General features: G+C 37.4%; 1 protein-coding gene across 1 annotated transcript in view; it reads right to left on the minus strand.

Annotated features, from left to right (window-relative positions):
* Dock3 (dedicator of cytokinesis 3) overlaps positions 1-27313 on the minus strand; it is a 367607-nt gene that overhangs the window by 148871 nt on the left and 191423 nt on the right. The window contains exons 8-9 of the mRNA XM_050139541.1: positions 22158-22199; positions 21003-21157 (exon numbers count right to left, since the gene is read on the minus strand). Of these exons, the coding sequence (XP_049995498.1) occupies positions 21003-21157; positions 22158-22199 (197 nt within the window). The remainder of the gene's footprint in view (positions 1-21002; positions 21158-22157; positions 22200-27313) is intronic.

Here is a 27313-nt window from a genome sequence, read left to right on the forward strand (position 1 = left end):
AATGGGAGGCTGGGAGGCCGTGGAAACTTTTTTTTATTCTCAATAAAAAAAAAAAAGAAAAAAAAAGTACAAGAAAAAAAAAAGAACTAGTTCTAGGACAGGCTCCAAAGTTACAGAGAAACCCTGTCTCAAAAAACCAACCAACCAACCAACCAACCAACAAATAATCAAGTTAATTCAGAGAGATAAGCATGGAGCTGAATGGGTACTTCAGTGGTTAAGGGCACTTGCTGTTTGTTCAGAGGACCTTGATTCCTATCTACAACAATTAACTTGAATGAATTACATACTTAAATAGGCCAAATTATAAAATAACAAGAAAATAAAGGCAAAACACAGGATAAAATAAAGAGCCTTGTATCGTGTTGAAATTTGTGTTTTCATATTCAACATAAAAAAGCAAAAACAATTGGTGGCCTCAAATTATTATGATTCTTGTATCTTGTTGTAATTTGTGTTTTCATATTCAACATAATATAACCAAAAACACTTTGTGGTCTGGACTTATTAAGAAAATATTCATATACCAAAATTAAATCAAGACAGATAAATAATTTAAATAGACATATAACACTTACGGAAATAGAAGCAGTCATAAAAAGTCTTCCAACCAAAAACAGTCCAGGGCCAGATGGTTTCAGAGCAAAATTCTACCAGAATTTTAAAGAAGATCTAATTCCAATACTCCTCAAACTGTTCCACATAATAGAAACAGAAGGAACATTGCCAAATTCATTTTATGAAGCTACAGTTACCTTGATACCAAAACCAAACAAAGATGCAATAGAGAAAGGGAACTACAGATCAATCTCCCTAATGAACATAGATGCAAAAATACTCAATAAAATACAGGCAAACAGAATCCACGAATACATTAAAAAACCATCCACTAACCCTGCAGAGATGCAGAGATGCAGGGATAGTTCAATATATGAAACTCTGTCAATGCAATCTACCATATAAACAAAGAAAAAAAACCCACATGATTATCTCATTAGATGCTAAAAAAGCCTTCAACAAAATTCAACATCCCTTCATGATAAAGGTCCTGGAGATATCAGGGACACAAGGAACATAACTAAATATAATAAAAGCAATTTACAGAAAGCCAATAGCCAACATCAAATTAAATGGAGAGAAACTCAAAGCGATTCCACTAAAATTAGGAACATGAAAAGGCTGTCCATTCCATATCACTTCAATATAGTACTTGAAGTTCTAGCTAGAGCAATAAGACAACAAAAGGAGATCAAAGCGATACAAATTAGAAAAGTCAAACCATCACTATTTGCAGATGATATGTTAGTATATATAAGTGATCCCAAAAATTTGATGAGGGAACCCCTACAGATAATAAACACCTTCAGTAATGTGGCAGGATACAAGATCAACTCAAAAATATCAGTAGTCATCCTATATACAAATGATAAACAGACCGAGAAAGAAATCAGAGAAATAACACCCTTCACGATAGCTACAAATAACATAAAATATCTTAAAGTAACTCTAACCAAACAAGTGGAAAGCCTGTATGGTAAGAACTTTAAATCTTGAAGAAAGAAATTTAAAAAAGACACCAGAAAAGGAAAAATCTCCCACGCTCTGGGATAGGTGAATTAACATAGTAAAAACTGCAATCTTACCAAAAGCAATCAACAGATTCCATGCAATGCCCAGCAAAATTCTTCACAGAACTCGAAAGAACAATACTCAATTTCATACAGAAAAGCAAAAAACCCCGTATGGCCAAAATAATCCTGTAAAATAGAGGAAATTCTGCAGGCATCACAATCCCTGACTTCAAACTCTACTATAGAGCTATAGTAACAAAAACAGCTTAGTATTGGTATAAAAACAGACACGTGGAACAATGGAATCAAACTGAAGAGCCTGATATTAATCCATACACCTATGAACACCTGGTTTTTGATAAAGAAGCCAAAATGGTTCAATATATAAGAAAAAGAAAACATACTTAACACATGGTGCTGGCATAAGTGGGTATCAACATGTGGAAGAATGAAAATAGATCGTGCACAAAACTCAAGTTCAAATGGATCAAGGACCTCAACATAAAACCAGTTATACTGAACCTGAAAGAAGAGAAAGTGGGAAGTAGCCTTGAACGCATTGGCACAAGGGACCACTTCCTAAATATAACAACAGTAGAACAGACACTAAGAGCAACAAACAATAAACAGAACTTCCTGAAACGGAAATGCTTCTGTAAGGCAAAGGACAAAGGGAATATGACAAAATGACACCCTACAGAATGGGAAAAGATCTTCACCAACCCCACACCTGACAGAAGGCTGATCACCAAAATATATGTAGAACTCAAGAAACTAGACATCAAAATACGAAACAAAATCTAACTACAAAATGGGTGCAGAGCTAAATATAGAATTCTCAGCAGAACAATCTTAAATGGCAAAAAGAAATTTAAGGAATTGCTCAACATCCTTAGCCATCAGGGGAATGCAAATTAAAACAACTCTGATATACCATCTTATAACCATCAGAATGGTTAAGATAAAAAATACTAAGGACAGCTTATACTGGAAAGGATATGGAGTCAGGAGAGCACTCTTTCACTGCTGGTGGGAGTTTGAACTTGTACAGCTACTTTGAAAATCAGTATGGTGGTTTCTCGGGAATTGGTAACCAATCTACCTCAAGACTCAGTGATACTGCTCTTGAGCATATATCCAGTGGATTCTCAATCATACCACAAAACACTTGCTCAACGATGTTCATAGCAGTATTATTTGTAATAGCCAGAACCTGGAAACAACCTACATGCCCTTCAACTGAAGAATGGATAAAGAACATGTGGTACATTTACACATAAAATACTACTCAGCTGTAAAAAACAATGACATCATGAAATTTGCAGGCAAATGGATGGAACTAGAAAAAAACATCCCGGGTGAGGAAACCCAGACTAAGAAAGATAAACACGCTATGTACTCACTCATAAGTGGATATTAGATGTAAAGCAAAGGATAACCAGACTACAATCCACAAATCCAGAATAGCTAGGTAATAAGAAAGATACTAAGATGGACACATGGATTGCCCTGGGAAGGGGAATTAGATGAGACCTCCTAGGTGAACTGGGGCAGGACAGGTGGTAAAGGGGAGGAAATGGGAGATGAGAACATGAGGGATCAGAATGGACAAGGGGGGAGAGAGACGGAGTGGTGGGGTAATGAAAGAGAGATTTTAAGAGAGCCACTATTGGGTTAGGGAGAAACCTGGTGCTAGGGATATTTCCAAGATTCCACGAGGATAACCCCAGCTAAGACTGCTAGCAACAGTGAAGAAGGTACTCAAGCTGGTGATTATCCCAAATATCATCATAGAGCCTTCATCCAGTAATGGATGGAACCAGATGCAGAGATCCACAACCAAGTAACAGATCAAGCTCTAGGAATACAACAGAGAAGAGAGGGAGGAGGGAATATATGAGCAAGGGAGGTCAAGATCATGATGGAGACCAGTACTTGGGAAGCAGAAGCAGGTAGATCTTTGTAAGTTTGAGGTCTACAGAGTAAGTTCCAGGACAGTCAAAGATACACAGAGAAACCCTGTCTCAAAAACAAAACAAAAAAAGACATTGATGGAGAAATCCACAGAGACAGCCGAAACAAGTTCATGAAGAATCATGAACTCTTGATCGACCGCTGTGGAGTCTCGATGGGACTGAACTAGGCCCTCCATATGTGGGAGACAGTGGTGAAGCTTGAACTATCTGTGAAGCACCTGACAGTAAGACCAGGATCTATCCCTGGTGTATGAGCTAGCTTGTAGGAACCTTTTCTCTATGTTGGGATGCCATACTCAGCCTTAATGCAGAGGAGAGGGGTTTGGTCTTGCCCTAATATAATATTGCTGACTCCTCATTGGAACATTTTACCCATTGAGAGAAGTGGATGGGGGTGGGCTGGGGGAACGTTTGGAGGCAGGGGGATGGGTGGAAGGGAAAACTGCAGTTATAATATAAAATGAAATTTAAAACAAGAAAGGGAGGGAGGGAAAGGAAGGGAGAGAGAGAGAGAGAGAGAGAGAGAGAGAGAGAGAGAGAGAGAGAGAGAGAGAGAGAGAGAGAAGAGAGATTCTAAGTTGTAGGAATGATAAAATAATCTTTACCTACTGGAAACTATCTCCTTTTTGAAACAGGATGATAAGAAAATGAAAGGATGGGGTACTTACTGAGAGAAAACATTTAGCAAACAAGTATCTTAAAAAAAAGAACTGTATTGAGAATATACAAAGAATTCAACTCAATAATATCAACAAATGTGTTTAAAATAAAAAAAATAAGCTGGGGAGATGTTTCAATGGTTTAAAGTGCTTTTATGTAAGTAAGAAGACCAAAATTTAGATGCCCACATAAATGTGCCTCTTCTGTAACTCCAGCCTTGGAAGGCAAAAGGTAGAAACAGGGACTCCCTGGAGCAGCATGGCTAACTAGCCTCTGGTAGACTCTAAATTTAAGAGAGACTCTGCCTCAAAAGAGAATAAAAGTAGAATGCAATCAAATAAGGTTCCCAACTGACATCAACCTCAGGCCTCCACATGCACATATGTGCATTCCCACATACAACTGTACCCACACACATGCAAACACAGATAGATTTTGCACTCACACACATGAAAAAGACAAAAAAAATGGGAAAAGGATTTAACTAGATCCTTTACCAAAAAATGCACAGGGATGGAAAGTAAGTGGGGAAAAATTATTAAATCTACTTGCCAGTAACTACTTACATTCCTCCAAGGTTTAAGGGTAATTATAGTTAGAACAGTCAAATTTATTCGTGAAAAAATTAAAAAAAATTAAACAGAATCTCATTATATATCCCTGACTGGACTGGAACTTGCCATGTAGACTAGGATGGTTAAAGTCACAGACATTCACTTGCCTCTGCCTCCAGAGTGTTAGGATTAAAGGCATGTTCATCTGGCCCTACATACACATTTTATCAGCATCAATATATTTACATGACAGCAACAGGTCATGCTTTCTCTTAAACAACAGGTGAAAATTCACTGATTTAATATTTGAAGTCTTTCAAGAGAAAAGAGAAATGACTTGTATTCTTTCCCTTTTTTGTTTTGTTGAGGTAGGATGTTGTTAGAATTTCAAGACAGGTTGTAAGTTCTTATGCAAATTGTGCTGGCATCAAATTTGTGATGTACTTCTGCTTCTGTCTCCCCAGTGCTGGATTATGGCTGTGTGCCACTGTGTCCCCAACTTTTCCTCTTTAGTGAACTGTATTACCAGAAAACTACATTTAGTTGTGTTCATAATGATGAACTATGGACAGACACTGTTTAAAATTACATTAATTTCATATTATAAAACAAGTCTTACAAAGTAATTCCATAATCTGAATTTGTGATAAGTCTAATGTATGTTAATTTCACTTGCTTATATGAACATTATTAATTTGTGGTAGTTTTGCACTTCACTTCCGGCAATTCATGCATTCATTCCTACAGCAAACATTTGGTGAATGAGATGCACTGAGGCAGAGGTGAAACCTCTCATCCCAAAGGGCAATCTTTCCTAAAGACTAAGTTTTATAAATAAATGCAGTTTCCTCAAACAAAATCAGTTGATTTCTCTCAACTCTTTCAATTTGGTTTTTATGATCTTCATTGGATCCTCCCTGAAGATGGATGCCTACCTCTTAAAGCACCTCTAACGATAACTGGCCAAGTGCTTGACAACTGACAAGTAGCCCCAAGGATATACTATATTGCATATCCTAAGAGATTAGGAAATCTCTAACACTAACTCACAGATTTGTTTTCTAATTTAGGTCACTTAGCTTTATTTTTCAAGTTCCTTATGTTACCCCTGCTTTATGTAAAGTAGATAGAGCAAGCATGCGATAAAAGAAAATCAGAACCCAGTGCCATGGTTTCCAGACTGATTTTTGTTTTCTACTTTCCTTTCCTCTTTAACAAATCTTACCGCTCACCAATACAAGGAAGATTAAAGAGCAGAGTCACTTTGGTGAGCTCAGATCATTTCTGTAACTACTAACACAAGGGTCTGCCCTTGTCCTTTTTACTTTTTTTCAATAAATCTTCATTGATTTTTGTCATGTTTTTAGAGTTTGGGATCCAGCACATGCTTTTCTAAATGGGTGAAATCTGCCTGTCTGACCCTTTCTTCTACACACTCCCCTTAACTGGCCAGATCTAGCCCGAGGTCAACATCCAGTGCACTGGCTTTGTCAGGCCATCCCTACCTGCAAATCAACTTAACTTCAAAGATTCCACCAAGACCAACCCTAGCTGCTACTTACCCACAGGGCCCTGCTATACTACATCTAATCTCTCCACCCACCCAGATCTCCCACTTCCTTCTCCAGAGTCTAGTCTATTGAGTATGTCTGACCCTCCCACATCCTCCCTGACCAACCAGATTTAGTCTGAGACCCTTCCATACCCTCTCCCCTGTATCCAATGCCTAGGACTAGTCTTTTCATTCCTATATGTACAATAACCAATTTCTAGGCTTCCTCTGGGACCCACCCTGCCTACCTTCCAATCCATAGGCAACACCAACTCCACAACCTCCCATGCCACACCTAACCTCTTCACTCAGCTAGATCTATCCCTACACTAGTGTTGGACCACTGGTGTAGGAGGTCCTTATGGCTATGTGTTGCTTTTATTAATGAATAAAGAAATTGGCTCTGCTTGATAGGGCAGAGTAAAGCTAGGCAGGGAAAACTAAGCTAAATGCTGGGAGGAAGAAGGTGGAGTCAAGAGAGAAGCCATGTAGCCCTACTGGAGACAGACACCAGAACTTTACCCAGTAAGCTACAGACTCGTGGAAATACACAGATTAATGGAGATGGGTTAATTTAAGATATGAGTTAGCCAGAAATGTGCTCAAGCTATTTGCCAAACAGCACTGCAAATAATATGGTTTTCTGTGTGATTATTTGGGGGCTGAGCAGCCAGGAACAAACAAGCAGCCTCCTACAACAGACCACTTCAGTTCCTTTTGTCTGCCTTACTTCTTCATTTCACCCAAGTTATTTCCTACCTCTAGGTCCAGTCTGCCTGCTATCTTTTCTGCCCCAAACTGCCCTTAAAATATCATATTTAGAACAAAGGAAGTCCACATACTCAGATGTCATTGCAAATATTGAAATAATATGAAAGATCAAACCAGTATCTTATCTCCAAAACCTACCATCCTATATAAATGTTTTCCAACACATTCTCAAATTTCTTCTATGAAGCCATTTTATCATGAATACCCAAACTAGGTAAGGACACAGCAACAACAAAAAAGAAAACTATAGGCCAGTATCCCTGATGAACTTGCTATAACTGCAAACAGAACACAGACATATAAAAAATATTATCCATCATGGTCAAGTTGGTTTTATCCCTGAAATGCATGGATAGTTCACCATATGCAAGTCAATAAATATAATAAACCACATAAACAAATGTAGTGATATTTCACTTATATTTTAATAAAGCTTGCCTGAAGATCAGAGCTCTGGTCAGCCTTATAGATGAGGCAGTGGTAACACACACCTTTAATCCCAGTAGCCACACTAGTTTGCCAAAGACACTGGGCAATAGTGGTGCATGCCTTTAACCCCAGTACTAGAGAAGAATGTAAGACAGGAGGAGACAACCCTTAGGCAGTCTCATTCTGAGGAATCCTGGAGGTAGGATCTCCATTTTGGATGTTTTGCTTTTCAGTACTTCAGGTTGAACCCCAATATCTGTCTCTGGGTTATTAATTGTGCTACAACTGTACTTAAAGACAAAATCATATTATCATCTCAATGGAGGCAGAAAAGCCTTTGACAAAATTCAACACACCTTCATGACAAATATCCTAGAGAATATTGATGTAAAGTTAACATAGTTCAACATAATAAATGCTATATACCTACAGTCAACTTCTTTCAGAAACAAACAAACAAAAAAACTATCCCAAAACTATATGGAATCACAAAAGACTCCAGATAGCCAAAAATAATCCTGTGGTTAAAGAAAATAAACAAAACAATGTTGGAAGTAACACTATTATTGATCTTAAAATACATTATAGAGCCAGAGTAATAAAAACAAAATAGCACTGAGCAGCATAAATAATAAAAACCTAGAGATAGATATTGGTATTCAAGCTAAAGATCAGAAAAGCAAAGCAGCCAACCACTAGAGAGATCTTTTACCTCTACCAAATCTTCAGATTGAAAGGGTGAGATCCTGTCTCCATGAATCCTCAGACTCCACACTCTAGTAAGTTCCTGTTGCCTCCCCTTTATATTACTCTCTCTGCTCAGCCATATAGCTCCTGTCTCCACCTCCCTAATGCTGGGATTAAATGTGTGTGCCACCGCTCCCTGGCCTGTATGGGTGACTAGTGTGGCTGCTTTGCCCTCTGATCTTCAGGCAAGCTTTACTTATTAAAATACAAATAAAATGTCACTACAGTACGGGCACAAAAACAGACAAGTAAAGCAATGGAACAAAACTGAAGACCTTAACTAAACAAAAGTACATATAACTTCATCTGTTAAATGTTTAACAAAGATGCCCTCTACCCCCACCCAAAAAAGGTATCTTCAGCAGATGATCCTGGGAAAATTGGATATTTATATGTAGAAGAATAAAATCAGGTCTGTACCTTGCATGAAAATTAACTCCATATGAATCAAAGACCTAAATATGAAACCCAAAACACTGAAATTCCTATAAGAAAACATAAGCAGTATCCTACATGATCTAAGTGTAGAAAAGAACTTTCTGAACATGACTCAGTTTAGCAGGTACCTTAATCCGGCTTTTGAAGAGTGGGTCTTAACTTTTCTTATACATTGGAATCATATAAGATCTCCGGATTTAATTGTCCTGAGGAATATCAGGGTATTGAGAACTGAAATTAATTTGCAAAAAAGGATAAAAATAGTGGTATAAGCTATGCATGGCATAGCTTGTAATCCTAGCATTTGAAAGATAGAGGCAGGAAGATGGCTAGTTAGAAGCAAGTTTGAGCTATTGTCTTAGTTAGGGTTTCTACTGCTGTGAAAAAACACCATGACCACAGCAACTCTTATACAGGAAAACATTTAATTGGGGCTGGCTTACAGTTTTAGAGGTTTGGTCCAATATCATCATGGCAGCAAACATGATACTGGAGGAGCCAAGAGTTCTACGTCTTGATCTGTAGGTAGCAGGAAGTGAACTAACTGTCGCATACAGGGCATAGCTTGAGCATATAAGACCTCAAAGTTTGCCTCTACAGTGACATACTACCTCTAACAAGGTCACACCCACTCCAACAAGGCCATGCCTTCTAATAGAGCCACTTGCTATGGGCATTCAAACACACGAGTTTATGGGTCCATACCTTTTCAAACCCCCACAGGTATGTACTGAGAACATGTCTTAACAACAATAAAAGAGAAACAAAACCATTTGTCCAAAACCTGTTCTTTTAAACCTGTCCTTTCCTTTTGCATTACCCTTGTATGTAACAGATTCCGAAGTCACCCAACAGTCACTCTTGTTACTTCCCATACTTTTAATGGAATGTCTTTTCAATGTGTATCTTTACAGCCATTTCTTATATTTTTGTTTATGAGCCTAGTCTTTAATGAGTCATCTCTTCTAGCCCTTTAAGAACATTTCTAATGCCTAATAAGATATTAGTATGTGTTTGTCTTTTAAACATGCGGTCATATCATTTACTTAAGAAATACATACAAACCTAAAGATGTGAATTGATGTGGGAGTGTCATATATCAATCTGTTGATTTCATTGGTTAATTAAATCAAGAAACTGCTTGCCCTGATAGGTTAAAACATAGGTGGGAGGAGTAAACAGGAGGAAGTGAGGTAAGACTCCTCAGGCAGACTCTGCTCTGCTTCCGGAGAGACTCGACAGCTCTGCTCTCTGGAGCAGAGACGCCATGCTCCGCTCTCCCGATAGCTCTGCTCTCTGAGGCACACGCGATGAAGCTCCGACCCAAGATGGACATAGGTTAGAATCTTCCCGGTAAGCGCACCTTGGGGTGCTTACACAGATTATTAGAAATGGGATAGTCCAGGTGCGAGAATTAGCCTAGAAAAGGCTAAATAGAAATGGGCCAAGCAGTTCTTAAATGAATACAGTTTGTGTGTTATTATTTCGGGCATAAGCTAGCCAGGCGACTGGGGTGCTGGGGACGCAGCCCCGCCACTCTTATTTCAACAGTGAATGTTACTTTTCTTTATGGAATTACTGCATATGATACACAGAAGTTTACTGGCACTCTAACACCATCCTGCCTACTGTGATATTCCTAGTAAATACCATAATCAGCTTACTGAATCTGCTGTATGTCTCTCCATCCTATTCCTTGAGGTGCTGAAGTATTTCTATTTTCTATTAAAAGACCTTGAAAGAAAAGGATACGTTTTATGTATTTAGGTAGAAAACTTAAATGCAGGAATTAAGGTATTTAGTGAACTATTTTACAAGCTTGATGTATTTAAAGAATCATTATGAAACATAATTACTTTCCTAAGGGATTGGATCATTTTAGTAATAATGAATCAAATTGAAGGTTAAATAATTGATAGAATATAATTTTAAGTGAATTTCTATTCCAAGGGAAAGCTATCTAGAACACTATCAAAAAGCAGCAGCCAGCCACAGTTGCAGATGCCATTAAAATATTAAAATATTTATTTAGAAATGTTTATTCTTTTTCAAACTAAAATTTGACATATAAAATTATGACTTTAAAAACTCAAATATATAAATTGTATTTAAAACGATATTTCCATTTTCCCCTCGCACCTTTTTGCTTTGGGTAACAAACAATAATTGTGAGCTTCTGGTTCCTGTTTATCACTGAAGACATAGCTAGCCTCAAAGCTTCCTATGATTTGTGCTATCTCCATTATCTTTTTAATCTTTCAAGCATTTATTAAGATCTGAATTAAAATTTAAAACTCATTGTCACAGCATGAATGAATAGGATGGTACTGATTTAATGTTATTCTTGTCCTTATTGCATTAAAAATGAAATTGATTTATTATGATATCCATGTTTTAGGTAAAATAATGTAGATATTATGAGTTAATATCTCATTTATTTTACCTATTTTGCTGTTACCTTCACACCTGTTATCACTTGGTCTATGGCAGTAGGCTTGTGATGCTCTGTCCTGACATTCTCATCAGTTCCTAAATCTTGGGGGTATGGGAGAGGTCATGTGCTCCACTGCTGAGCTATATGCCACCCTCTCAGTTTGCTTTCAACCATTGTTCAGTACACTCTTCAAACTGAGTCTTAACGCACTGATTGATCAAAGAGAACTGGGTTTCTAGAGTGCTTCCCTTTCTTTGGAGGATTCAAACTCTTGCTCTATTTTGAGGTTACTTACTTGCTCATGCTCTCTCCCTCCCTTTCCCCCTCCTGTCAATAGTCTCATTGTGTCATCGAGGCTTGCCTCAAAGTTATGTTTCTCCTGCCTCTGGTAGTTTTTTTGTTTGTTTAGTTTTTGGTTTTTCTTTTTCAAGACAGGGTCTTACTATGTAGCCCTGGCTATCCTGGAACTCACTATGTAGACCTCAAACTCACAAAGATCTGCTTACCTATGCCTCCCACCTATGCTGGAATTGCAGGCATGTTCCAACAACACCCAGTTAACATGGTTTAATAACTGCAGATCTAAGGCCTGTTTTTTTTTTTACATTGTTTTAGGAAGAAAAAGAAATGCATGCTCTAGTTGGTTGAAAAAAAAATTCTTTGCTTTCACAGAACCATCTCCAGTTGCAAGAATGGGTGTCTCAGGGAACCTAACTGCAGATACCTTCAGGCATTGAAATTCCAAAGACAACAGACACAGTCTTTAAACTTGTTTCTCTGAATATCAGATATCAGATAAACACAAATTACTTTAAATATCTCCATTTTTTTTTGAGATACAGTTTCTCTGTATAGGCTTGGCTGTTCTGGAACTCACTCTGTAGTTCAGGCTGGCCTCAAACTCAGAGATCCACCTGCCTCTGCTTCTTGAGTGTTAGGATTAAAGGCGTGCACTATCACCGCCCGGTGAACATAAAATTTTTTAAAGTATCTGAGTTTAAACTGTTTCTGCCCCTATCTATAGAATGACACCTTGACTGCCTTTTACACTGACAGTCACTGTCTGTCCCACTTGGGCAGTGGACTCAGAACATAGATAACAAACATAGGATAGCAACATCTGCTCTTATTCATGAATGAAAAAAGGGAAACGTTTAACCACAGGCCAAGTAACATGTCTGAAGTCAAAGTTTCATCCTGCTTTTGGCTTTCTCAGATGACCTTGACTTGAATGTTTCTAATTAAGATTTATATACTGAACATATAAGAAGCATGTCAAGATAGCCTGTCAATTGGTAGGAAATATATTGAGCTCTTAAAGCCAATTTACATTCATTTGTCCTAACTTTCTTATTGGAATTATATGAGAAATATAATAATGAAACTATAAAGATAATAGAATTATACACAATTTCTTTTAATACACAAGCTTCAGTAATTTCTTTAATACACTAGCTTATGTGAGAAAGGGGTGTGAAGAAAAAAAAAGAGGGTGATCCTCACAGATATGAGAGGCAGGATAGTTCTGTCTTATTCCTGCTGGGACTCATAGGACGTCTTCCTGGGATGTTGAGCAACGAGCTAGATGGAGTCTTTGTCTCAGAACAGTTAAGATAGCTGGAGTGTAACATGACTTAGCTGGTGGTCTATAATTATCTGCCTGAACTCCTGCAGATAAGCTCTAGTTGCATTATAAGACATTGCGTATTTTGCAGAGGGAAACTAAACTGTTAACTTTAATAAACAGAGTGCTCACCTATAATGTTAAATGAAAATTTCTCTTCAGAGGCTTTGGGATCTCAGATCCAAATTATCTTATTTAAGTAGAATGCTTAATACTCAGGAAGAGTCCTCTACTTCAATTATAGAAACAGATCATTTCCCCCCCCCAAAAAAAATTAAAAAAAAGTATTCTGTGCAAGGGTATTTTGAATGCTAGGTAAATGCCAGAAGAATAAGAGGATGTTGTAGCTTGCTTTACACAGCATCCATATAAAGATGGCTGGCCTAAGGGTTTATATGTGATAATCAAAACAGATAAGTTTCTGAGAACAAGGACATACTCTTAAGACCCAACTAAATAGAAGAGACTATATAGGAAATTTCAGGTGAGTGATGGAATCAAACACTGGCACTCTGGGACTTCTGGAGACTGCTAAATTTGAAGTGATCCAGTAAAAATACCTGGGTATTATAACACCACACACACACACACACAAACACAAACACATGCACGCGTGCACACACACACGCCCCTAGTGGTGCAGAGAAAATACATCAAACAATGATACTCTTTTGTTGTTGCAACGAACCACTTGTTCATCCTGGCTGCCCAGAACCGAAATAATCACACAAAAACTGAATTAAATCACTGCTTGGCCCATTAGTTCTAGTTTCTTATTGGCTATCTCTTACATCTTAATTTAACCCATTTCTATCAATCTGTATATCACCACAAGGTTGTGGCTTACCAGCAAAGTTCTGGCTGTCTGACTCTAGCAGCAGCTCCATAGCATCTCCTCACTCTGCCCTTCTTTCTCCCAGCATTCAACCGAAGTTTCCCTGGCTACCTAAGTTCTGCCCTATCAACAAACCAAGGCAATTTCTTTATTCATTAATGATAATTGCAGCACACAGAGGGAAATCCCACATCATTTTGTGAATAAGGAAATTCACATACAAGGCAGGTGCTTGTTTAACAAGCTGTACGGGGAGTGATGGTAAGCAGAAAGCAGAGTGTGGAAATAAGAATTATGTGTAACCTTAAGATTTCATGAAGTTTGTATTTGGGGGGCTTTTGTGGGTTCTATCACATATCCTTCACTGTTTTTCTCTTTTGGAATGGGAATGTCTATCCCACCATTGTACTTGAAAGTACATAACTTTTTCTTAAGTTCATGGCTGGAGAGGCATTTTGTCACAGGAAGAATTCTTTTTCAAGTACCACCATATTCTGGTTTACATATTTAGATTATATTTTGGATTTAAGAATTGATGCTAGAACAAAGTAGGATTCTAATGGGACAAAGTAGCTGTATTGTATATGTCAGAAAGACACTCATTTGGGGTGACAGGACAGAAGATTATGAACCATATGCTTGTGCCACTCTCAAATTGCTATTGAAATTCTAAACCCTAATATATTGGGAGTTCGGAGGTAGTTATTTCATGAGGATAGAACCCTTAAGAGTGAGGGCTGGGGCTGGAGAGATGGCTCAGAGGTTAAGAGCATTGCCTGCTCTTCCAAAGGTCCTGAGTTCAATTCCCAGCAACCACATGGTGGCTCACAACCATCTGTAATGGGGTCTGGTGCCCTCTTCTGGCCTGCAGGCATATGCACAGACAGAATATTGAATACATAATAAATAAATATTTTTTTAAAAAAAGAGTGAGGGCTGGAGAGACAGAGGAGTGGTTAAGAACAAAGAGGACCTGAGTTCACTTGGCAGCACCCATATAGGGTATCTCACAACTGCCCATGCCCACAATCATACATATATACATAACTAAAATAAATATTTTAAAAAGAAATGAGAGTAGGGAGAGGAGAAAGAGGGTAGGTTTCTCTTCCAGTCATATCAAAATATAGAAAGAAGACAGCTAAATATAAACTTGAAAGAATGCTATCACTAAGCACTGGGTCAGCTACCACCTTTACTTGAAATTTCTAACTTTTAGAATTGTGAGAAATATAAGCATTTCAGTCTATGACTTTATGTCCGAATTAAGACATAACACTCATCCAATTACTAATAAATAAAGTGCCCTTCTTAGAGGTGTGGGAGGTCCTTCTGTCTATGTGTTGTTCTTATTGGTTAATGAATAAAAAAAACTGTTTTGGGCCTGCACAGGGAATATAGGTAGGCAGGGAAAGCTAGATTGAATTCTGGGAGAAAAGGGCAGAGTAGAGAGACGTAATGTAGCCCAGCGAAAGACCAAATGCTGGAACTTTAGCCAGTAAGCCACAACCACTTGGTGATACACAGATTAATAGAAATAGGTTAAATTAATATGTAAGAGATAGCCAATAAAAAGCTAGAGCTAATGGGCCAAGCAGTGATTTGATTAATACAGTTTCCATGTAATTATTTTTTGTTTGTCTTTTGATTTTTAATTTTTTTTGATATTTATTGAGCTTTACATTTATCTCTGTTCCCCTCTCTGTCTCTCCCATCTCCCTTTTAACCCTACCCCTACGTCCCCATGCTCCCAATTTACTCAGAAGATCTTGTCTTTTTCTACTTTCTATTTCCCATGGAGATTAAATCTATGCAAGTCTCTCTTAGTGTCCTCATTGTTGTCTAAATTCTCTGGGATTGTGGTTTGTAGGCTGGTTTTCTTTGCTTTATGTTTAAAAACCACATAGGAGTGAGTTCATATGATAATTGTCTTTCTGTGTCTGGCTTACCTCACTCAAAAGAATGTTTTCTAGCTCCATCCATTTTCCTGCAAAATTCAAGATGTCACTATTTTTTTCTGCTGTGTAGTACTCCATTGTATAAATGTACCACATTTTCCTTACCTATTCATCGGTTGAGGGGCATTTAGGTTGTTTCCAGGTTCTGGCTATGACAAAAAAAAATGCTGCTATGAACATAGTTGAGCATGTGTCCTTATGGCACGATTGAGCATCCTTTGGATATATGCCCAAAAGTGGTATTACTGAGTCTTGAATGTTGTTTCCTAATTTTCTGAGAAATCGCCACACTGACATCAAAGGGCTTGGACCATCTTGCATTCCCACCAGCAATGCAGAAGTGTTCCCTTTTTCCCACAACCCCTCCAGCATAAGGTGTCATCAGTGTTTTTGATCTTGGCCATTCTTACAGGTGTAAGACAGAATCTCAGAGTTGTATTGATTTGTATTTCTCTGATGATTAAGGATGTTGAACATTTCCTTAAATTTCTTTCAGCCATTTTAAATTCCTCTCTTGACAGTTCTCTGTTTAGGTCTATCCTCAATTTTTTTTATTAGATTATGTGTTCTTTTGGTGCCAAATTTCTTGAGTTTTTTATATATATATATATATTTTGGAGATCAGACCTCTGTCTGATGTGGGGTTGATGAAGATCTTTTCCCATTCTATAGGTTGTCATTTTGTCTTATTGATCGTGTTCTTTGCTTTACAGAAGCTTTTCAGTTTCAGGAGGTCCCATTTATTGTTTCTCTCAGTGTCTGTGATGCTGGGGTTATATTTAGGAAGTGGTTCCCTGTGCCAATGTGTTCAAGTGTATTTCCCACTTTCTCTTCTGTAAGGTTTAGTGTGGCTGGCTTTATGTTTAGGTCTTTGATCCATTTGGACTTGAGTTTTGTGCATAGTGATATATATGGGTCTATTTTCATTCTTCTACTACATGCTGATATTTAGTTATGCCAGCACCACTTGTGCTTTCTTTTTTCCATTTGATGTTTTTTGCTTCCTTGTCAAAGATCAGGTGTTCAAAGATGTGTGGATTGATATCTGGGTCTTCTATTCAGATCCATTGGTCCTCCTGTCTGTTCTTATGCCAATACCAGGCTGTTTTCAATACTGTAGCTCTGTAGTAGAGTTTGATGTCAGGGATTGTGATGCCTTCATAAGTTCTTTTATTGTACAGGAATGTTTTGGCTGTCCTGGGGTTTCTGCTTTTCCATATGAAGTTGAGTACCATTCTTTCAAGGTCTTTGAAGAATTCTGCTGGGATTTTGTTGGGCATTGTATTGAATTTGTAGATTGCCTTTGGTAAGATTGCCATTTTAACTATGTTAATTTTGCCTACCCAAGAGCATGAGAGAGCTTTCTACTTTCTGGTGTCTTCTTCGATTTCTTTCTTTAAAGATTTAAAGTTCTTGTCATACAAGTCTTCCACTTGTTTGGTTAGAGTTACTCCAAGATATTTTAAACTATTTGTGGTTATTGTGAAGGGTGTTGATTCTCTGATTTCTTACCCAGCCCTTTTATCATCTATGTACAGGAGGGCTACTGATTTTTTTGAGTTAATCTTGTATCCTGCTATACTGCTGAAAGTGTTTATGAGTTGTAGAAGTTCCTTGGTAGAATTTTTAGGATCACTTATGCAAACTATCATATCATCAACAAACACTGAGAGTTTGACTTCTTTTCTAATTTGTATCCTCTTGATTTCCCTTTGGAAATCAAGCTATGACTTCAAGACCTATATTAAATAGATATGGAGAGAGTAGACAACCTTGTCTTGTTCTTGATTTCAGTGGAATCGCTGGGAGTTTCTCTCCAGTTAGTTTGACCTTGGCTGTTGGCTTGCTGTATATTGCCATTATTATGTTTAGGTATGTTCATTGTATCCCTGCTCTCTCTAAGACCTTTATCATGAAGGGATGTTGTATTTTGTCAAAAGCTTTTTTGACATCTACTGAGATGATCATATGATTTTTATTTTTCAGTTTGTTTATATGGTGGATTATGTTGACAGATTGTCATATGCTGAACCATCCCTACATTTGTGAGATGAAGCCGACTTGATCATGTTGAATGATGGTTCTGATGTGTTCTTGGATTTGATTTGCCAGTATTTTATTTAGTATTTTTGCATCAATGTTCATGAGTGAGACTGGTCTGTTATTCTCTTTCTTAGTAATGTCTTTCTGTGGTTTGGGTATCAGGGTAATTGTAGCCTCATAAAGAGTTTGGCAATGTTCCTTCTGTTTCTATTGTGTGGGATAATTTGAGGAGGATTGGTATTAGTTCTTCTTTGAAAGTCTTGTAGAATTCTGAGCTGAAACCATCTGATCCTGGGCTTTTTTTTTTGGTGGGGAGACTTTTGATGACTGTTTCTATTTCTTCAGCAGTTATAGGTCTGTTTGATTTGCTTGTCTGGTCTTGATTTAATTTAAGTGATATTTATCCAGAAAGTTGTCCATTTCCTTTAAGCTTTCCAATTTTGTAGAGTATAGGTTTTCGAAATATGACCTGATAATTCTCTGTATTTCCTCTGTGTCTGTTGTTATGTCCCCCCTTTCATTTCTGCTTTTGTTAATTTGTATATTTTCTCTCTGCCTTTTGGTTAGTTTGGATAAAAGTTTGTCTATTTTATTGATTTTCTCACAGAACCAGCTTTTTGTCTCATTGATTCTTTGTATTGTTTTCTTTGTTTCTATTTTGTTGATTTCAGCTCTCATTTTGATTATTTTCTGCCGTCCAGTTCTCTTAGGTGAGTTTGTTTCTTTTGTTTGTAAAGTTTTCAAATGTTCTGTTAATTCACTAGTGTGGGATTTTTCCAGCTTCTTTATGTAGGCGTTTAGTGCTATGAAATTTCCTCTTAACACTGCTTTCACTGTGTCCCATAAATTTGGGTATGTTGTGTGGTCATTTTCATTGAATTTTAGGAAGTCTTTAATTTCTTTATTTCTTCCTTGACCCATTGATGATTCAGGTGAGCACTGTTTAATTTCTATGTGTTTGTGGGTTTTCTGGAATTAGTATTGTTGTTGACTTCTAGTTTTATACCATGGTTATCTGATAAGGTACACTGGGTTATTCCAATTTTTTATATTTGTTGAGGTTTGTTTTGTTACCGAGTATGTGATCAACTTTTGAGAAGTTTCCATGAGGTGCCGAGAAGAAGGTATATTCTTTTCTGTTTGGATGGAATATTCTATAGATGTCTGTTAAGTCCATCTGAGTCATAACATCTGTTAGTTCTCATCTCTGTTCATTTTTTGTCTGATTTACCTGTCCAGTGGTGAGAGGGGAGTGTTGAAGTCTCCAACAATTAGTGTGTGGGGTTTAATGTATGATTTAAGCTTTAGAAGTGCTTCTTTCACATATAAAGGTGACCTTGTATTGGGGGCATAGGTGTTCAGTATTGACATTTCCTCTTGATGGATTTTTCCTGTGACTAATACGAAATGACCTTCTTTGTCTCTTTTGACTGATTTTAGCTTGAAGTCTATTTTGTTGAATATTAGGATAGCTACACCCACTTGTTTCTTGGGTCCATTTGATTGGTATATTTTTTCCCAACCGTTTACTCTTAGACAATGTCTGTCTTTGAGGTTGAGACGTGTTTATTGCATGCAGAAGAAGGATGGATTCTGGTTTTGTATCCAATCTGTTAGCCTGTGCTTTTTTATACGTGAGTTGAGTCCCTTTACATTAAGGGATATTAATGGCCAGTGATTGCTATCTCTGTTAATTTAGTTTTCATTGTTGGTGATGCTAATTTGTGCATTTTTTTTCTTCTTTGGGATTCTGTATAATTATTTCGGGTCTAAGCTGGTTGGGTGGCTGGGAACCAACAAGTGCCCTCCCTCCTTTATCTTAGTAACCATAGATATTATCACTACTCACATGCCTTGATCAGTAGTGTATCAATCTATTTATAGCTAAATGCAAGCAGTGCTTTCATTTATTTATTTTTTTTGTCAGAATCAGAGCACTGTGGAGCATGCAAACTAACTTTTTACTTCTTTTCATTTTATTTTATTTTATTTTTGTTTCAAGACAAGGTGCCTCTGTATAACAGTTTTGGTTTTGTAGATCAGGCTGGCCTCAAACTCACAGAGATCCACTTGCCTCTGCCTCTTGAGTGCTGAGATTAAAGGCATGCGCCAAGACCGCCTGCCAAATTAACTTTTTCTTTCATATGGTTTTAACTTTTATGAAAAAATTTTTATGTGTAACATATACTTCTAAAAGTAAATTAAAATAAAAGGACAAAAAAGCTCATTAAAGTACTTCAAAGAAAATTCTCAAGTAATATAAAATATCCCAAAATTTTTTTCTCTTGGCTTCATTTAGTAAATGACCACAGAGAAATGTCTGAATTCTCTAAAATAAATCTTGGCTACAAATGTCACCACATACTACCAGATCTTTGTGCCTGCTAGGTCAAAGTAAGCCTAGGGCCTCCTTAATTTTTCCCATCCCCATGAAGTGAGAAAGTAGTACCGTAGTTATTTAGGCCAAAACAGTCTACTATGTTTCAATTCATTGTGTTGCCCTTTTTCTAAACCAAAGCAAAAGCAAATGAAAATGTTAGCCTTCCTTTCTGCTCAGAAGATGCACTCCCTCTTGCAGGGCTACTATAGCACTGTGGACTGAAGCTGCCCTCAGATAAAACACTCACAGACTTTTTCTCTATACGCTCTCTCACACAAAACCAAAGCAAGCCAAGACCAAGTGACTTCTGTCCTCTGGGGCTGGGCATCTTTGTTACATTCTCTTTGCCCATATGTTTCTCCTCTGTCTTTTCTCTAGCATTAAACACAACGTATTTTTCTGAGGTAGTGATAGCCAAAACTTACTCTGAGCTTCCAATATGGAATTAGGTATAGAAGAAATAGAAGCTATTTATAGTTAGTTCTTTTCTGGAACATCCTTCCAAGGACTCTGTTTAAAGCTTTATGCTCACCTGGTGATATTACTGGGATGTGATAGGAAACTATAGGAGGTCAGACTTAGCTGGAGGAAGTAAGTGAATGAACCATGCCACTTCAGAGCATACTGAGACTCCAGCTCTTTCTCTGTTTCTTTCTGCTTCCTTTTGCCATGTAGTGAGCAGTTTTACTTCATCCTGTGTCCCCATTGTGGTCTTCTACCTTACAACAAACCTAAAAGCAATGAAGACAGCTACCCATGGACTGAAACCGTTGAGTCAGTGACTAAAATAAATCTTTCTTCCTTGTAACTTGCCCACCTTAGATATGTTGTCAGAGTGATGGAAAGTTAACACAACATGGGGTGATTTGGATGACTTCAAGTGCTACTGGAACTGGAGCCAAAGTCCAAGCTAATAAGACAAAGCTAGTTTATCTTGTTTAATCACCTTGATACATTTACTCTGAAGGCCAGAGTTGCCTTCAGAGTAAATATAAATATACACCTCACAAGAACCTCCTAGGACTCTTACCTTATCTGTTTGCCTTCTCTCATGTCATAGAGAGAAAAGAAGACATCAGTATCTTCCCCAATGGTATTATAGGTGAAACTCTTCAGGCTGAAGAAGAAATGATGTGGTACTGGCATCCGACAGCTTTCCCCATGGCGTGGGCGCATTGTATCTACCTATTGAGGAAAGTAAAATGTTGTGATTTATATTTTAATTACTCATTATATTTATTATTAAGGAACAAAAAATTACTAAGTTTCATTATACTGACAAATGGGATTATTAAATAGGTAAGACTGAATGTTTTCTCTAGCAATATGGACTACTATAGCAGACTTGTACTGTTAGGTGGTAATAGTAACAATTCCAGATATCATTTTTATCTTTTCCCAAATGAATTCTTTTTAGTTCCTCAGTCTACTTTCTTTTAACTGTTCTTATATAAATTTGCACAGAAGAATGGAGATCGGCCAAAGGTCTTGGACACCAAAGCCCTTCAGAATGAAAGTGTAAGACAATCGAGGTTTTAAGGAATAAATATGAGCTGAATATGATAATATACATGCTATGAATATGTCTTAAAGCCGGGCGGTGGTGGCACACGCCTTTAATCCCAGCACTTGGGAGGCAGAGGCAGGTGGATCTCTGGGAGTTCGAGGCCAGCCTGGTCTACAAGAGAGCTAGTTCCAGGACAGGAACCAAAAAAGCTACAGAGAAAGCCTGTCTCGAAAATAAAAAAAAGAAAAAGAAAGAAAGAAAGAAAGAAAGAAAGAAAGAAAGAAAGAAAGAAAGAAAGAAAGAAAGAGAAAATGTCTTAAAGAAACCCATTATGTTGGCCCGGCTATGGTGGCGCACGCCTTTAATCCCAGCACTCAGGAGGCAGATGCAGATGAATTCCTATGAGTTCGAGGCCAGCCTTGTCTAGAAGAGCTAGCTCCAGGACAGCTAGGACTGTTACACAGGGAAACCCTGTCTTGAAAACCCCCCCCAAAAAAAAAAAAAAAAAAAAGAAAAGAAAAGAAACCCATTATTTCATATATGTCCTAAAATTTTTAATTACAAAGTGCACCTCCCAGAAGAAAATGGTGTTTGTCATTTCTTGGTGTTTCCACATGTATGATCTTATAAAAGAAAGACTTAAAGGACAAAAGTGGGAGGTTTGAGGAAGACACTTACTTGAGATGTGCTTTGCTGTACACTCTGTCGGCTAGATAAATGCTAAGGAAAGAAAGAAATAGAGAAAGATTTACTCTATGGTGGAGGAAACTAACTCTTATTAAGTACCTCTCTTACCTAGGCAGTCTACTATGCCTATTATAATCATGATCTCACTTAAATCAGTGTTATTCATATTTTATAGAGACAACTAAAGCTCAAGAGTAAAGGACTGGTTTGCTGAAGTTACATAAGAAGATGGTAAAGCCCGTATGTAAAGCCCTCTGTACAAAGGCCACATATAGGTGGTTGCTTGTTACCAGACTTCTGATTTGGCAGTCTCTCTCACTTTGTATAATTCTCTTTGCTGATGGATGACGTTCCTTCAGGCTTTCTACAATGCCGCCCTTTAACAAAATCTCCCAAACATCTGTCTATGTTGTTCCTTATCACTGGCTGAAGATATAAGATAAAGACTACAATTTAAGTTCTATCACATAGGCTGTGAATGCTTTTTTTTGAGAAACTAATTTTAAGTACTTTGAAACAATAAATATCTAACAATATCCACAGTACCTGCTAGACAGTGAAATCAGCATTATTTCTTGGATCAGCTATCCAAAGCTCTATTTTTCTTTTGACAGTAAGTGGTAGAAATTCCAAAAGACATGTAAACAACTTCTAATTAAAGGCTGTGCTTGCTAATCCAGCATCATATTTCCTGTCTTGGAACCTCTGAATAGCTGGGAGGAAGATACAGGAAATAAGAAGGCTTCTGGAAATACAAGGGGTGACTCTTTAGCTCTGGCCCCATGTTGGCTCTGAGGCAACACACAGGGTTTGAGGCTGAAGAGGAATACAAAAGCTTTGAGATGAGGCTGTAAAGGAAGAAGCCCCCTCCCCCCAGGTGGAACCAGTGGATTCAAATGCAATGCTGGGGTAAGCATCAGGAACTAGGATGTTTCTTCTAGGCTTCCAAGTCCTTTTCAAATTCTTAATATCTTTGAGTATTTAGCCAAGCTTAACATGCATGTCACAGTTCTGAGACAGAAACATTGCAACTGCTTCGCTCAAATGGAATCCAAGCAGGAACTGGAACACGATGTCAGTAAGGAGGGTGAGGGTATGTGAAGGGGCTTCAGCTCCTTCACTGTGGGGGCTCTTCCCCCACACCTAGGCTGTGAAATTTTTTAGAAAACTCAATCTTTCCAATAAAAATTTCCCTCCAATATAAAAGGTAAGAACCTGTTTCGTCTTTCCCAGAATGCTGGTTCAGGTGTGTGTGTGTGTGCACGTATACATATAAGAGAGAGGTCAATACTGAGTATCTTCTTCAGTTGTTCTCCACCTTCATCTCTGAGACAGGTTAGGGTTCTCTGTCAACTTGAAACTTGTCCAGTTGGCTAGACCTGCTGACCAGTGAACTTCAGTGATCCCCTAGGAAGTTCTTTTGAGGCTCAAATTACATAGTGGCAATTAGTATTCTATTGTAAGTTAGGAATTTAATTACAGAAGTTAGTTCTGGTTTTGGATCTTGACTCATGTTTACTAGATGGGTATTTTTTCGTCTATAAAATTTGGGCTTAAATCAACTTCACAGAAATGTATGTGGGTTACCGCAATACAGTACCAATAATATTATAAAAGGATTAACTCAATATAGTACCTATCATATTAGAAATAGATAATTGCAATTATATCTAATATTCCTATTATTCCTTTAACTGGTATTATTCTCACAGGTATATTACAGGGACAAGTCAATCATGCTGAAAAGTAAATCCTGTTCAAGAGCATCATGACATCACAAAATCACTAACGGTTACTATGTGTACTAGTAAACTCTTAATAATTGTTTCCACCCTATAGGTATGTAGCAGAACTCATTCAGTGCTTCATATACCAAGATAAAAATTATTATTTCAATTGAATTACTTCATTTCACTCAAATACATTTAGCTATAATAACTAGTTAAAATTAAATAATAATTAAATGTCATACATAATAATCTATGTACATTATTAGCAACATTAGATAATTACAATTGTCAATTAATGTCTGTTCCTGAAACTTTATTTTCCTATGATACATATTAAAGTAATAAAATCAAGTATCTAATAACTGGGTAAATTATTCTCAGAATCTATATTTACAAAAGAAAACTTGACATATGAATTAGTTTTTAAAAACTTTAAGGGTTGGAAATATAACTCAATGATAGAGCACTTATCTAACATGCACAAAGCTCTTGGCTTAATTTCGACGAAAAATAAACTTTACAAAACAAACAGGTTTGATAAAACCTCCCTCTTAGTGGCAATCATCACTTGTATCAGAATTTTAATTCATTAATGTTTCCATATTTACTACTTAACTTTAGACTATGAGCTTTCAAGGAAGCAAACTATTATTCTATTTATCTTTTCATTCTAATAGCATAAATATGAAAATAACACTAAAAAATTATGAAATTCATAGACTACATTATTCCTCCTGCCAATTTTTCTCTGGTTGAGATGTTTCCAGACCTTTACAATCTCTAGTAAATTTAGTCTATCAAATATACCAATAAGAAAACAAACCTATAGGGGTTAAGAGCTCTGGCCGTTCTCCCAGAGGACCCAGGTTCAATTCCCAGCACCCACATGGCAGCTCACAACTGTCTGTAACTCCAGCTCCAGGGGGTCTGACACCTTTGTACCAATACACATAAAGTTAAATAAATTTTAAAAATTTTTTTAAAAAATTAAAAAAAAGAAAACAAACCTATGCATCTTTGGACACAGTATTAATAATATAACTAACTATTTGATGTATACACCGGAGACAGTGTTAACAATTGTGACTCTTGGGGCTGGAGAGATGATTCAGGTTCCAGAGGAACCGGGTTTAATTCTCAGCGACTCCATGGCAGCTCATAACTGCCTGCATGTAACTCCAGTTTCAGATGTTCTGACACCCTCAACACAGACATGTGGGCAAAAAAACAATACACATAAAATAAAAAATAAATGTCTGTTTTTTTCCTTCTGAAAGTCCATTAATCCCATTATACTGAGATTGAAATGCTCATCTTTGTAACTTCTCTCTTTTACTTTTATTGTCTTACAATTTCTTTTCTATGATTTTAAAACATGTAGTTATATGTGTCTCCATGACTGCAGGTTCCTACGGAGGCCAGAGGCATCAAATATCTGGGAGCTGGAGTTACAAATCACTATTAGCCACACTGGCAGGTGCCAAGAATAAAAACAGTCCTCTGGAAGAGTAGTAAATGCTCTTAACCACTAAACCACCTACCTTATCCTTTTGCATCTTATTTTGATGCTGTTTTCAAATTCATGTCCTTTTCTACTATAATTATAATTGTTTTGTGGGTGTGCATTGTTTATATCCTATTGAGTCTATTATTGTTGCCTTTATATACATGGGACTAGAACTGACCACTTGAGTATAGGCAACCTGTTGAGGGCTCAATTCTCATTTCCTCGATGGTTATCATCTACCTGTAGCTTCTAAAATAGGGGCAGAAGTTTTTGTGTTCTATACCCAACTATGCTGGTATGTTGACTTGTACAGTCTTGTGTAAGTCTTTTATAAGTAATCATAGCTATTGAGAGTTTATGGGGCAATATCCTCCTCAGGTCAAAAAGATACCATTTTGATGTGGGAGTGATTTCTTATTAATAAAGAAACTGCCTAAGCCCCTTGATAGGCCAACCCTTAGGTGGGTGGAGTAAACAGAACAGAATGCTGGGAGAAAGAAGCTGAGTCAGAGAGTCACCATGATTCTCCCACTCCAGATAGACGCAGGTTAAGATCTTCTCTGGTAAGCCACCTCGTGGGCTACACAGATTATTAGAAATGGGTTAGATTAATATGTAAGAGCTAGCCAGTAAGAGACTACAGATAGCGGGCCAGTCAGTGTTTAAAAGATTACAGTTTCCGTGCAATTATTTCGGGTAAAGCTAGCCGTGCTGGCGGCCGGGTGCCAGGGACGCAGCCTCGCCGCTCCTACTACTACATCATTTTAAAGCAGTTCTCTGTGTTCTTTGACTCTTTTTTTTTCATGTCCCACTTTCTTTTTTTCATTTCCCCTTCCTTCTATACCATATTTTTTCTAATGACCTTTGTTTAATTGTTTTCTTTTGGTTTTGTGAGACAGGATTTCTCTATGTAGCCCTAGATCTCTTGATATTCACTCTGTCTAGCAGGGTGGCCTTGAACTCCGAGATCTGCCTACCTCTCCTAGGATTAAAGGTGTGCATTACCTCAGGTGGTTTACATTTTTAAAAGCTGTGTGGGTTACTGTACTCTGTTTATACTTGTTCTCTCCTTTCTTCTTTGTTGACAAGAATCCCTGTTTTCTCCCGAGTCTTCCACATATTACTTGTTCTCTTCTCTAACTTTTATGTAGGAATTTTTGTTCGTTCATGTTTGGCTATGTAAAAGTTCTATGTGAGCTCTATTATCATTGGGTTTCATTTAGAAATATTTGGAAAAGAAAGCAATCTTCTTGCTGAGCTACAAATATAGATATTTTTCCTGATGTCTCTAAAATTACTACAGCTAAACTTTACTCCTGAACCACAGACTTTAAATACAAGTTTTTGGGAAGTTTACACCAAATTTTTAAAAATTAAAAAAAAATCCAGTACTCTTGGTTCCTCATTGGTTACCCCCAAATCTGATTCTTCTATATAGTCCCCCATTGTACTTTTATCATCTGGGCAGATAAAACACAGGAGTCACTGTTCTTTAATCTAGCTCTTCCCTGTACACACGCATACCATTTCATTCTGTCAATAACTCTAACTCTAAAACCTAAGTATATTCAATATTCAACAACTTCTTTCTACTTCCACTGTCCTGGCTCTAGGTTGAACTACTGAACTGAAATGACTTCTTTGCAGTTCTATTTTATGATCTGAAAAACTTGCCATGTCACTATCATGTTCTATCAAGCCCCTAACTGGAGCCTACAAAGCTCTTCACAATTTGGCTCCTGACTCCTTCTTAGCCAAAATTATCAAATGTCTCACACTTCCTGAAACTGCTATTTTCGTCTGTTGTGTGTCATTTTGGAAGTTCCTTCCTTATCTTTTCTGGTCCCCAGAATACCAATCTTGATTCTAATAACATCAGCATACACCTTATTTATGCCATGCAGCACATG

This window comes from Alexandromys fortis, unplaced genomic scaffold (genome assembly GCF_014885135.2).
Source record: "Alexandromys fortis isolate MF-2015 unplaced genomic scaffold, M_Fortis_MF-2015_v1.1 scaffold_36, whole genome shotgun sequence".
Classification (NCBI taxonomy): domain Eukaryota; kingdom Metazoa; phylum Chordata; class Mammalia; order Rodentia; family Cricetidae; genus Alexandromys; species Alexandromys fortis.